The following is a 13504-nucleotide window of genomic DNA, read 5'->3' as shown; positions in this document are numbered from 1 at the left end:
CTCTCAGTGAAAACCATTCCAAGTCTCCTTTTTTAATTAATGTTATTGTCTTATTTGTAAAGGGCAGATACAGCCAATATATTAGAATAAAGAACATTAATTTTCTAAAAAAAAACTTCATCTCTATATAATAAGAAATGAACAAGCTCGGTGGCTAACACTGCTTGAATTTAAAAAAAATATTAACCCTAGATTAATCATTTTTGGAAAGAATGTAAGAAGAATCCGATACAAGGGATACAAATCCGGCTGTGGCTACGGCATAAACTATTTATATAAACTTTCTACTTCAACTTCACTGTCTTGAGAATAAAGATGACCTTGTATGAAGTTTTTTTGGTTGTCATCTTAATATTATATACTTATTAATACAATTCACAAAAGCTAGCATCTTCGACTTGTAAGTTTAAAGAATTATAATGAAATCATATCTAATAAAGACAGGTTGAAATATTTTTGAATCCTGATGGTGCATACTCATAAATTTCTTTTGGAAAAATCCACGTAAATTTAAATGTTGATTTGATAGCGTTCATTTATTTATTTGCCCTTGTAAACAAATTTGTTAATATACCAAAATCGGTAAATTCTTATCGTGAACGAATAAGTCGGGTACACCTTTTTACATTCAGGCGTGCTTAAGTTGCACTTTTTTCTTCTTATTAAGAAAAATGATTTTAATTTTAGCATCTATCTAAAGATTAGATTATTTACACACACACAAAAAATAGGGCGTACTGTTGATTTTGAAACTCTATGAGTTCACATTTATATTAAACCAAACAGATAGGCCGAGATCCATACCTTTATAAGTTTCAAAACAGAGAAGGTGTGTTTGAAAACAAATAATCACGTACTGCTATATCTTTTAAGGCAAATGCAAGTCTTACTTGTATTAATTATATAATTTTAATTGGCACAATATCACATTAAAATTTACTAAGAAATATTATACATAGTAATCATGAAAATGTACTACTGTAGCAATGAAAATTCGGACGAATACACTCCTTTTCACTACCCCTCCATCTACTCATTTAAGTTTAGGCCAAACAGCCTTAGCAACAGTCTTTTATTATTTTTTCCCTGTAAATAAAAAGATTGATTGAATTTGCTTAAAGTAAAAAAAATACAATCTTATTTTGAATAAGAAACGAGAAAATTAATTCGAAACACAATTCATGATTTATTTCTCCTAATTTTCAATGAAAACAAAAGTATTTTCTTCACTTTTCTTTTAACAAATTATTCATTTCAGAAATTTAAAAAATAAACAAACAATGTTGAAGACCGTACCTTGACCTATAATGGTTTACTTTTATAAATTGTGACTTGGATGGAGAGTTGTCTCATTGGCACTCATACCACATCTTCCTATATCTATTTAACCCAGCACATTCTTTATGTGTCTGTCCAAAGTCACGAGCCTGTAGTTTGGTGGTTGTCGTTGGTTCATCTCTATCATATTTGTTATTTTTTGTAAATTGTTTTGTTATGAGTTAGGCCGTTAGTTTTCTTGTTGAATCCTTCCACAATTTTCCTGTCGGGGCTTCTTATAGCCGACTATAAGGTACGATTTTTCGTTGTTGGAGGCCAAACGATAGCATATAATTGCTTACATACACTTTATTTGACACTGGTGGATAGTTACCTTATTTGCAATCATACAACATCTCCACTATTTATATTTAAAAAAAAAAACAAAAAAAAAACAGCACCAACAAAAGATGAATGGTCGGTTTTTTTATTGAACTTACAAAATTTCACCCTGACAACAAACAAGACAACAGTCGTTAGTATTATAACGATATATGAATGTATTTATGATAATATGGTTGAAAAAAACCTTTTTGTCTTTAAAAACACAAAGTCAAATAGAGGTACGCAACGACGACTTCTGAACGAAATTAACGGCATATATTTTATAATATTTGATAAGTAGTTTATTTTGTATATTTGTAAGCCGGTAAAGCTTTAATACAGCCAAAATATCGTCACTTGATATTATCTAAACAGTGATTAATTTCATCTTTAAATTACAATATATTGCAGGACGCCGTACAGACAAAAGTTGTAATTTTGCAATTCGCCGTTCAACGTCCTGCAATTCGCCGTACAATAAACAAACAATGTTTTGGTCCATATTCTTTAAAAAACATCTTTATGACAACAGATTTCAGTCAATATGATGTCACGCTATCATAATCTAAAAACGTGTCTGGAAAAATAATGAAAAACAGTTGAATATCTTGCCAATGGGGCGACAGAGGACAATCGACCTCGAAATTTTCAGGTACTAAGTGGCAAGCTTTGGAGTATAACACAAAATATTGTCTTAATTTTGTACTTATCAGCCTAATAATTTAAAGAATTATAAATCAGAAAATCATTTCTTAAGCGGTACCCTCGTCAAATCAGTAGAAATGCTTTAAATTGAATGAATTCTTACCTTGTTTACTTTTTTTTTCCATTTCTCTCCGCTTCGTTAGTACCAAATTTCCGGTGTCGATGATACACAGTGGTTATACTCAGGTGTCGAATTAGGCAGGTTATACAGTAACTCCAATTTTTAAAGATGAGGTTAACAAGGACATAATTTATATTTTTAGATTAGATATTAGATTTTTGCACCTTGCAAAAGTTATGTAATTTTCATCATTTTGTGCCTTGAATATCTGAGCATATATTACATTGATAAATTTCTGTAATGTTTATGGATAGGATGTTTAAAATGTTATGATCAATGCACTATATTTTGTGTATCGAAAAAGGTAGTGATAAGCCTTGGAACATTTAGATATCAAGTCAGTCCCATAAGATTTTGATTGCATTTCATCTTTACCTAAAACAAAGCTGTCTTAATTATCTCCTTGTATACATTTACAAACTTATCGACCCACATGATCCTTTATTTCAAATACAGTAAAAGATACATGAAGTCTAGTAGCATACAATATATTCACTTACTAAATCAAATGTGTGACCAGAAACTCCAAGGAGCCTGAAATGGAAATGATCAGACCATATAAGTATATCTACAAATCTCTACCTTTATCAGTTATTGGGTGTGGACATTCAGGCAGATGTGGATTTGGATGATAAATAAAAGTTCTTCATCAACTTCTTTCAAGCCAATTAAGCCACTTTAGTTGTACTGTTACACTTCTGTCCCAGGTTATGGGAGGTATGAGCGTTCACAAACATGTTAAACCCCAGCAAATTCTTTGTGTGCCTATTCCAAGTCAGGAGCCAGTAGTTCAGTCGTTGTTGTTGGTTCATGTCATCATATTTAGTTACTTGTGTTGTTATAAATTAGGGTTTAGTTTTCTTAATTGAATTATTTCACATTTTTCATTTATAATCCTTTTTAAAGCCGACTATATGGTACGGATTTTTGTTGAAGGCCATACGGTTGCCAATATTTGCTTATAACCACTTCATTTGAACACTGGTGGATAGTTGTCTCATTGGCAATCATACCACATCTCCTTATTCTTATAACATTTGACCTTTCGACCGACAAGACAATTTTCTTCAAAGCTTTTTTGTTATAGCCCGAAACCGTCACACATCTTGCCTTCAGGTAGTTCTGTAGCTCAGTTGAACGGAAATTGTTTATTATGTCAGACATAACGATAAATTGTAGGATACAGGCAAGTTAAATAGGCGATGAATACGTAGTCAAGCGATTGTTGTTTGTGGTAGTGAAGCGACTGATGTCCTGTGGAGCTCTCCTGTGTTTCAAGGGAAAACAACTCATTTCCGCTTGAATATGAAATACCCGGAACAAAGTCGGTAATTAGCACCTGGCCTATTGCGTAAACGACATTGGCTGTGAAACAGTCCATAGGGTCCGCAGATTTAGTACAAGTTTTCCTAATAAGGTTCTCTTGAAAGCAGGATTTATAAATTACTTTTCTGACACGTTTTGTAAGTTTACAAGAAGAAATATTGGAGTTTATTTACTTGGAGCAGATTTTCTTAAACAGTCAAAATTAGTAATATAATATGGTTTTGATTTATAAAAAGGATCTGAATTTTTATATACGTTATTACCTTCTGGTTAAACATAAGTCGAATCAGGGGTATCCCGAAAAATATTCCGTGGAACACACACATCAAATGCTATAGTGTTCCGTGTAGCAATAGAGGAATTTGCTTATCCGGGCGACGTCCCAGCAGGTTTATTCTTTGTATTCATCATGCATTAAGCTACCAAGTTAATGATGCCCTAAAGTTGTAATCCACAAGTAGTAAAGTTTTTCTAGGAAGAAACTTTACATCGACTTGGTTGTAGTATATACAATATTGGATTTGTTTTTACCTGTATCAATTTCGTGTATAATCGCGCTTTTAATTAAACCTTATTATTGACTCCTAAGCTTTACATCACATCGTATACAACTGAACAATTATGATAGATTGACCATTGAGGTCCCATGAATTGTTTTGATTGTAGTAGGACATTATATGCATTTCCCACATTATTCCAGTCCAGTGGGATACAAAAGTACATTACTTAATTTACAAAATGTGATATCTTTGGTTAGATTTTATGACAAAGATGATGGCGATGAGAGATTTTAAATTGAGAATTCAAGGCTGTACATTCAAAAGTGAAGTGCTAAACTGTGCCTAAAACAATTTGTGAATCCAACACGCATAGTTGGTTTATAATGATGATGCATTAAACACCTAAGTGTCTGTTCATATTTTCAATGTTGTGTTTAGTGTACTTTTGTTTCTGTTTGTTTTCTTTTTTGGCCTTGGCTAATGTTAATGTAAGTTATATGTATGATTTATTTAATAATGTTTCTGTTGAAAGAATTGTTTCTTGTATAAAGGAGATAGGAATTTATTCCAAAATATGTATGTGTTATATAAGTTTAAAATAATTTTTAGTTCTTATCATATCTTATTGGTGAAACATTATTTGTAAACAAGTGATTTTGCTTTCAACTAATGTTTTATTAAATTGAAATACCTTTAGTCTGATTAAAAAACGCCTCTTGTAATAAAATTTAAAATAGCTCTCACCGCGATATAGCTCTTTTGTGCTGATGCGCATAAGGCAATCACTAATCAATCAATCAGTCTTACCCATTTAAAATTTGGAAATGTCTATCTGTCACTTCAGTTCTGATCTTCATGTTATGGTGCGTAAAGAATTGGACACTCCTCCGAAGGCCTTTTTTCTCGATATGACAGCTGCTTTTGACTTCATTGCTCTAAAAGGAAATAAATAATTCGAATATAAATAAATTTCCAATACAAAAGAATACCTAAACAATACCATAAATATGACATAACCTACTAGATTTGTACAGCCATTAAAATATTTTATGCAAAATTTGAATTTAAATTCTAACCTGAACAAGTTGAATGTCAAAACAATTCCAGCATGGTATAACTGGCAGCTGAATCCATGAGTGTCAGCTCAACCATCTCCTACAAGTATCTTTGTTGCTGCTGAACATCATGGGCATAATCGTTATGGTAATTGTGCCATACATGTCCTAATTCAAGGTACAAGTAAAACTATTGGTGGTTGATATTAAAGGACATGCTAATTCCAGAAATTTTCATAAATTGAAACATCATATGACGATATTGATTAATTTCCAGCTAGTTTGTTCCCGCACCCGGAGGCGTCCTTCAGCTGGCCCCTAAACAAATATATATACTAGTTCAGTGATAATGAACGCCATCCTAAACTCCAAATTGTACACAAGAAACTAAAATTAAAAATAATACAAGACTAACAAAGGCTAGAGGCTCCTGACTTGGGACAGGCGCAAAAATGTTTATGAGATCTCAACCCTCCCCCTATACCTCTAGCCAATGTAGAAAAGTAAACGCATAACAATATGCACATTAAAATTCAGTTCAAGAGAAGTCCGAGTCTGATGTCAGAAGATGTAACCAAAGAAAATAAACAAAATGACAATAATACATAAATAACAACAGACTACTAGCAGTTAATTGACATGCCAGCTCCAGACTTCTATTAAACTGTTTGAAAGATTATGTCTTCATCATATGAATATCAGGCACAATCCTTCCCGTTAGGGGTTAAATATCATACTATCATAACATATATGAGAAGAACATAACATGTGTCATGCCAACAACTGGTTTTTAGATAAATGTGTTTAGTGCCGATGCAAGTATAGCTTGCATCAATTATTTCGATTCTGATTAGGAAAATTAAGGAAATTTCTATGTCCGATGTGTATAAGGGTAAAACGATTGTGTAGGCTCTTCCATGAACCTCCCTTTTTTGTTTGTTAAGAAGCAAACAGCTGGCACTGTGATTTTTCAGAGGGAGGAGTTTTTGAACAGCCAGCATGAACGGTTGTCATATCTAGGTCAAATATGTCAATTTTGGAATGCAACACATTACAGTCATAGTAAATGAACTAGTAACAACATGTGCATCAGTTAAGAGTTTGGAAGTGTTTTAAGTTAATGAAATACATTAAATGCATGCCATTTTGATAAAATTCATTATTCTGCAGTAGTCAATATACGCATGTGCAAAAAAAAAATATTGGATTTAGAGCATGGGTTTATTCGTAAAGCGAAAGAAGCACATCATATTAGAATTGTAGTTATATGTATGCATATATTCAGATACTTTGTTCCATTTATTCTTTATGTGTATGTTGGATTCTTCCAATTCTTTATGTTTGTTTAACACTAACTTTTTAGCTGAAGGAGTCCATTGCAAACCTGCAAATAAATTTGTTTTTTTTATCAATCACCTAAGTATGTATATATGTGCAACAGCATATAAAGAACTGTACATATAAACTTGAGTGATAAATAAGTGTACATATTGTGATAAATAGATACAAAAATACAAAAAAAAATATGTGTACACAGTAATTCATGCAACCTTATTCACTATCACAGTTCCCACGTACAGGGCGAACAGTTATATCACAAATTACTGAACTCCGAGGAAAATTTAAAAAGAAAAGTGCCTTATCAAAGGAAAAATCTAAAACTCAAACACATCAAACGAATGGATAACAACTGTCGTATTCCTGATACAAGCATTTCCTTACGTATAAAATGGTGGATTGAACCTATTTTTATTGCTTGCTAAACTTCTCACTTGTTTGACAGTCGCTTCAAATTTCGTTACATTGACAGCGATGCGGTGAACAAAACAAACAGACACTATAGGCAATAAAGTGAAACCACGCTTTTTGTGCCTGTTGTTAATTGACATACTTAAAATAGCTAAAGGGAAGTTGTCATTTTCAAGTATAGTTCAAAAATCATCAAATAAAGGCAAAAACTCGGGGTTATTTACTTCAATGTATAATCGTCACAACAATTTGGTATTTTTGGATCATGCAAATTTCTTCATTACGTAATTCATTTTCTGTTCACTCTTCGGTTCAATGCCATTATGATTTTGATTAGACCAAAATCGTGTCTAGTTTATACAAATATATCCTCGGTATTTTGATGGCCTTTCAACATGTTGGAATGGTATGATTTGCCCGAGTCATAAATAGATGAACGACCTTTTAACTCGTAAAATTTTATTTCAGCCCTGGATTAAACATAATAGTCTGCTCTGTACTTTTTTGCAACTATTTCAGTTAATTTACAGAACATCACGTGTTAACCACCAATAATAAGTTCGGTCATGTTAGTACAAATAGGTTTTCAATTACCGCAGTTAGTTACCAACTATCGCAGTAAGGTATCAAACACCGCAGTTACATTACCAAATTTATGTACAGAGAATTTCAAATTTGAGAAGAGAAGTTGCCTATAACATGTTCTCGGATTAATTTGCACTTCTCGTGAGTGCAAATTGGAACCACATTTTTTTTTAAGGTAGAATTATCAAACTTGGCAATAATATACCTATGCCTATAGGTAAAACAATTAAAAAAAAAGTTTTGATATGGCTCGCCCCGTTCGGCATTACGAGTGAAATCAGTGTCAATATCCTATAGGATATTTTTTTTTCCCATAGGATTTTTTAAAATCCTACAGGATTTTTAGAAATCCTATAGGATAAAGTCATAATCCTGTAGGATATTTTTAATATCCTGTGGGATATTTAAATCCCTTAGGATAAAAATATCCTGTAGGAGATAAAATATCCTATGGGATAAAATTAATATCCTACAGGATTAAAATTCCTGTGGGATTTTAAAAAAAAAATTTCAATCCTATAGGATATAAATTATCCTATGGGATTATCATGAAAGACTATTTTCCATAAAAAATGTCCCTTAGGATTATTTATTTCTCCTAAGGGATTTAATTTGTCCTATGGGATATTTTTTCTCCCTTAGGATTATTTATTTCTCCTAAGGGATTTAATTTGTCCTATGGGATATTTTTTCTCCCTTAGGATTATTTATTTCTCCTAAGGGATTTAATTTGTCCTATGGGATATTTTTTCTCCCTTAGGATTATTTATTTCTCCTAAGGGATTTAATTTGTCCTATGGGATATTTTTTTTCCCTTAGGATTTTCTTCTTTCCCTTAAAATTTTCTTCTCTCCCTTAGGATTAATTTTGTCCCTTTGGTTTTTTTTTATCTCCCTTAGGATATCTTTTGTCTTGTATGATTTCTTTCAATTTGATAAATGTTAATTTTGTGCTGTAGGTCAGTTTTATCCGATTTGCTTTTTTTCTATAAATATATTTATGGTGTTGTTTGTATCAGTGTTTTGATTTTGATTAAAAAACAACCGTGCAAGACCCTCACAGGTAGTCAAGTCAAGTAGGAAAAACCTTGTTGTTGATTAAAAAAATCTCAATATACTACATCATGCACTTCAAATATTACAATACTTTTATGCTCATCTATGCGAAAAAGTCAAGAATACAGAATATTAAACATCATTAGGAAAGGTAAATTTAGATCTAGTGACAATAAAGATTTTTTTTAACTTGTATTGATAGCTTACAACCTCATAGATATATATTACTCCAACCAAGAGTTACAAACTATACCTCAGAATATGCAACAGAATACTGTGGATTCATTTGTACGTCAGAAAACAATTTTCTGTTTTGGTGGGTACTGAGTACAAATTATTGACAGTGATATGTTTTGTCCGACTCAATTTTTATATTATAATGTGATTGTTTAAAATTAAAATTGGGCAAATCATTCAGTCAATTAACCACAACTGAAGGTGCAGGGCTAAATAACCATCTTGGAAATGAGAAATGACAATTCTTAATATACAATTGCATACCAAATTTCACAAGTGTTTACTTTCATTAGAAATGACATAGACACAAACTTTAACATTTAGACTATGCAAAAGTTTCAAAGCAAAAAGACCATGACTGAAGTAGAGGTGCTAACACTATCCCTGGAAATGAGATTTGCCAATGTCAACTCAACTGCATACTAAATATATTTGACTTTAGTACAAACAAGTAAAATAAAGGGGAATATTTCAAAGAGACAACCCGACCAAAGGGCAGAAAACAACTGATGTCCACCATTGGGTCTTAAACACAGCTAAAAAGTCCTGCACCTAAAGGCGTGTGTCCGTGTTTCCTAATATTTCATCAAAATGTTTCTACCCAACATCCATTCTATCCAATAGCAAGGACCACATTTCTCATGAATTGAATTGAAAGAACATTTAGAATATTTCAATCCTAAACTATTTATCATATTTCATTTAAAATTAAAAACTTTACAAATATATCACACATTCTCTTTTTTTCTTTTAATACACAAGCTATAGCACAATGAGGTTCATTGGTCATAAATTGAAAATGAAGGACCAGTAAGTTGATGAAAGGCCAACCTAGAAACTTTTACAAACTATAAATTAAAACCTATTCTATTATATTAAGACAAACAAATAATAAAAAAGACAATTGTTTTTGACATAACATATTTATTTTGTATTTACAAAAGAACTATGCAAAATATACATATAAACACATTTCTTTCTATTTGAAAGTTGTTTTTTACACAGGTAAATTATCTCAGATATATATATTTTCATTAAATGTCAATACTTCAATGCAAAAAAGCATGACTAATAAAAGAAATACATGTAAGAAAAGTATGTTCTATTGTCTACAATGTTACATGCATACATTTCAATTGAAGATTTCCATTTCTCATCTTGTACAAAAGAGAAGGTTCAATAAGGCTCGGACTACTAAATCTTATTACAATTCTCATTGAATGACTAATTAATACAATGCATTCTAGTTAAACGATGAATCAATCAATAGGAAAATATGTATCAGTATTGATTTAAGCATAAGAAATAAGCATTACTTTTTCCCTACCAATTAAAACAGGCTAATTTCAATATGTTTTAATCAGCAACTTAAAAAGCTTTTAGCCAGAAAATTGACACTTACCCAATCTACTTTCAGAATACAAATAACTTTTCAAAATTTTAAAAATAAATAATACTAACATTGACTTAACTTGTCAAAACACTTACTGTAGCAATTGAAATATTATTTACAAATTAGTTTTTTATATTAACATTTGTACATTTGTGAACATTAAAGATATAGCACTGCTATACAAAAACACTTAGTTTTCAAAATAATCATGAATCAAAATTCCATACGACAATTGCAAACTACAGTACTGTACATTAATGTGAATGATATTTAGTTTCATACAGTCAACTGCTTAAACATGTTGTCACTTATCATGCTTATAAAATGCTGAACTGTCTTCACTAAAGGACAGCAGCTACAAGTTTCTACGAATTAATCTTTGAAACAAACATACAGAAGTCATTTTATTTATAGACACAAAATTTGGTGCTCATATGACATAAGAAGATTATCTATCAAATGTTCCTAGGAGGTAAATATATATACAAAATATACAAAATATACAAAATAGAATTAGTTTTGAGGACTTAAACCCGTGGTCGGTGTGTAACAATCCTAACTGCGGTGTTTCTCTCAAAAGTCTGGATATGGTTGTTGATCGCAGCCAACAAATTACCTTCCATAGCTGGTTGTTCATGTTGTGGTTTCTTGTAACGTCCCATATTTTGTGGCAAAGGAGTCTTTGGTGCAGGGCGTCTTGTTTTCTCGAGGGTAGATAGGTAGTTGATCCACCAAAGTTCATCTTCTCTGTTTAACTTTCCATTTTGAACCCATTTTGGAAGATCTCGTCTCATCAACTGTATGATACCACCAATCTTTTCCATGTTTGGTTCCACCTTCCTCGGCATGTCGAGATTCTGTAATATATTAGTCAGCTCCAATGTTTTGTATGGTGCTGACTCCAATGGCCATTCTTTCATTGCCAAGAAAACTTTGTCTCCATCCTTTGTCAATTTGAATACGTGCTGACTTTTGATTCCAGCTAGACTGGATGGATATGCCATCTGATCCCGGAAATCATACAGTGATTCTACATGCTTTGCAATAGGTTGCGGTGTGTAAGACCTTTTGATCAGATCCAAAAGGCTTGGGATGGTTGTTGTCTTTTCTTTTGAAGCTTTAACAGAAATCCTACTGAATAACTGATCAACATCCTCATGGGTGTGACCCACCATGAGGAATGTCAGCTTTATCTGTAAAAAAAAAAAGATATAGATTTGTAATAAGTTATTAAAGCTTCAATTCCAAATCTCACATTGTTCAACTAAAATTTCATAAGTGCCAATACTTTTTGGTGCACATTAATAATAATAAGAGTCAACATACTGAATGTATTGCCTGCTTTACTGACCATGGAATTTATTTTGATAGCCCTAAATATGAAGCATTATTACATGTATCATCATTAACAAGGCTCTGATGATGATAATGGAAGTATTAACGACCTTGACTTGCTATACAGCCCTCACACGGTCGGTAGGCTCTGTGTTGAAGACCGTACTTTGACCTATAATGGTTTACTTTTACTAATTGTGACTTGGATGGAGAGTTGTCTCATTGGCATTCATACCACATCTTCTTATATCTATATACATATAAACATCTTACAATCATTCCATAAACCAAATATTAGTATAAGTGACTTACTGCTTATAGTTTAAGAAAAACAGACCAAAACACAAAAACTTAGCATTGAGCAATGAACCATAAAAATGAGGTGGAGGTCAATAAAACTTGCTGGACAGGTATCTACACTGGAAATATTTCTATACACCTAATATAGTTGACCTATTGCATACAGTATTGGCAAAACAGACTATAACACACAAACTAAACTTTTAACTAGTGAACCATGAAAATGACGTCAAAGTCAGATGACACCTGGATATGTACACATAAAAATCATTCCATTCACCAAATATAGTAGTTCAACACAAAAAATAAACTGAACAACAAAAAGCAGAATATGGTTAATATTCATTATAGTCATGAAATAACTTCAATGACTGAAAATCGTAATTATTGGCATCTCTGAATTTTACTGACAATTTTTAAAATTGACTAGTTTCCCAAGGAAGTGCCACTTAGCTACGAATAGATGATAAATAAGTTGACTCTAGACAAAAATACACACATCATGAAGATACATATTATCAGTCCATACATAAAAAATTCTAGATTTTTTTACAATTTGGATATTCATTTTATTATGTTAGAAATCAAACATGAAAATTTGAGTCAAATCAGTGAAAATGAATTAGCTGGGTTTTACCCCTTTAAGTGATTGCCTTAAATGTATTTTTTGGAATCTGTGACTACAACATGCACTTTTGTTTTGTTTTATGAAACATTTTCTCTTTTCTTTTCATAAGTTAGTGATTTTTTGTTATTGTTGATGAAATGACAAGCACATACATGATATATACATGACATATATATCTGCTCTTTGGTAGGGTTGTTGTCTCTTTGACACATTCCCCATTTCCATTCTCAATTTTATGTTATAGCAAAAAAGTGTTTTAATTTGCAACAAACAAATATTGGAACTAAAAATGTATTGCATGCTGTTATGTCTGAATTTATGCCCTTGTGATTTGAAGTAAGGATAACAAAAATGCATGTATGCTAACAAATTCCAATAAAAGTTTCAAATACTAAATTTTATTACCATGGTAACTCCATCTATCAATAAATTAAATAAATGCAAAAAAATTAAATTACCTTTTTTACAATTTCCATTTTCACCAACATTGCTAGGAACATTATCACATATTTATTTTTGTTGTCTTTTGGGGAATTATCAGCTTGAATATATAGTGTAGGAGGTAAACCACCATTTTCCTAAAAAGAAAAAAAAGGGAATCAGCTTTACATATTATACATCATATCATCACAGTTAAAAGTTATCCAACCCTATTATACCAAACATAATATATTTTTCTAGCATATGAAGTATTTTAGTCATAAAAGTATTTAAGTCAAAGCTTATTTTTGAGAAAAGAAGTTTGTTCACCGATAAAACTGCATGAATAAATTGTTTCATTTTCATCTCTTATCATGAGAAGCGCAATTTGTTCCCAACTTTTATAAACTTCTCACATTTCTTTGAAAAATTACAGATTATTGCTTATATTTCC

General features: G+C 31.5%; 1 protein-coding gene across 1 annotated transcript; it reads right to left on the bottom strand.

Annotated features, from left to right (window-relative positions):
• Positions 1 to 10607: 10607 nt before the first annotated feature.
• LOC127732778 (uncharacterized) lies at positions 10608 to 13202 on the bottom strand. The gene is made up of 2 exons (XM_052241963.1): positions 13089 to 13202; positions 10608 to 11560 (listed from the first exon to the last, which is right to left on the bottom strand). Exons 1-2 carry the CDS (start codon positions 13128 to 13130, stop codon positions 10895 to 10897), a joined length of 708 nt encoding a protein of 235 aa, XP_052097923.1. The 5' UTR covers positions 13131 to 13202; the 3' UTR covers positions 10608 to 10894.
• Positions 13203 to 13504: the final 302 nt, after the last annotated feature.

The sequence above is a fragment of the Mytilus californianus genome, unplaced genomic scaffold (assembly GCF_021869535.1).
Source record: "Mytilus californianus isolate M0D057914Y unplaced genomic scaffold, xbMytCali1.0.p SCAF_27, whole genome shotgun sequence".
Classification (NCBI taxonomy): Eukaryota; Metazoa; Mollusca; class Bivalvia; order Mytilida; family Mytilidae; genus Mytilus; species Mytilus californianus.
Note: the sequence above shows the minus strand (reverse complement) of the source record. Positions and strands in the feature narration are given on the sequence as shown.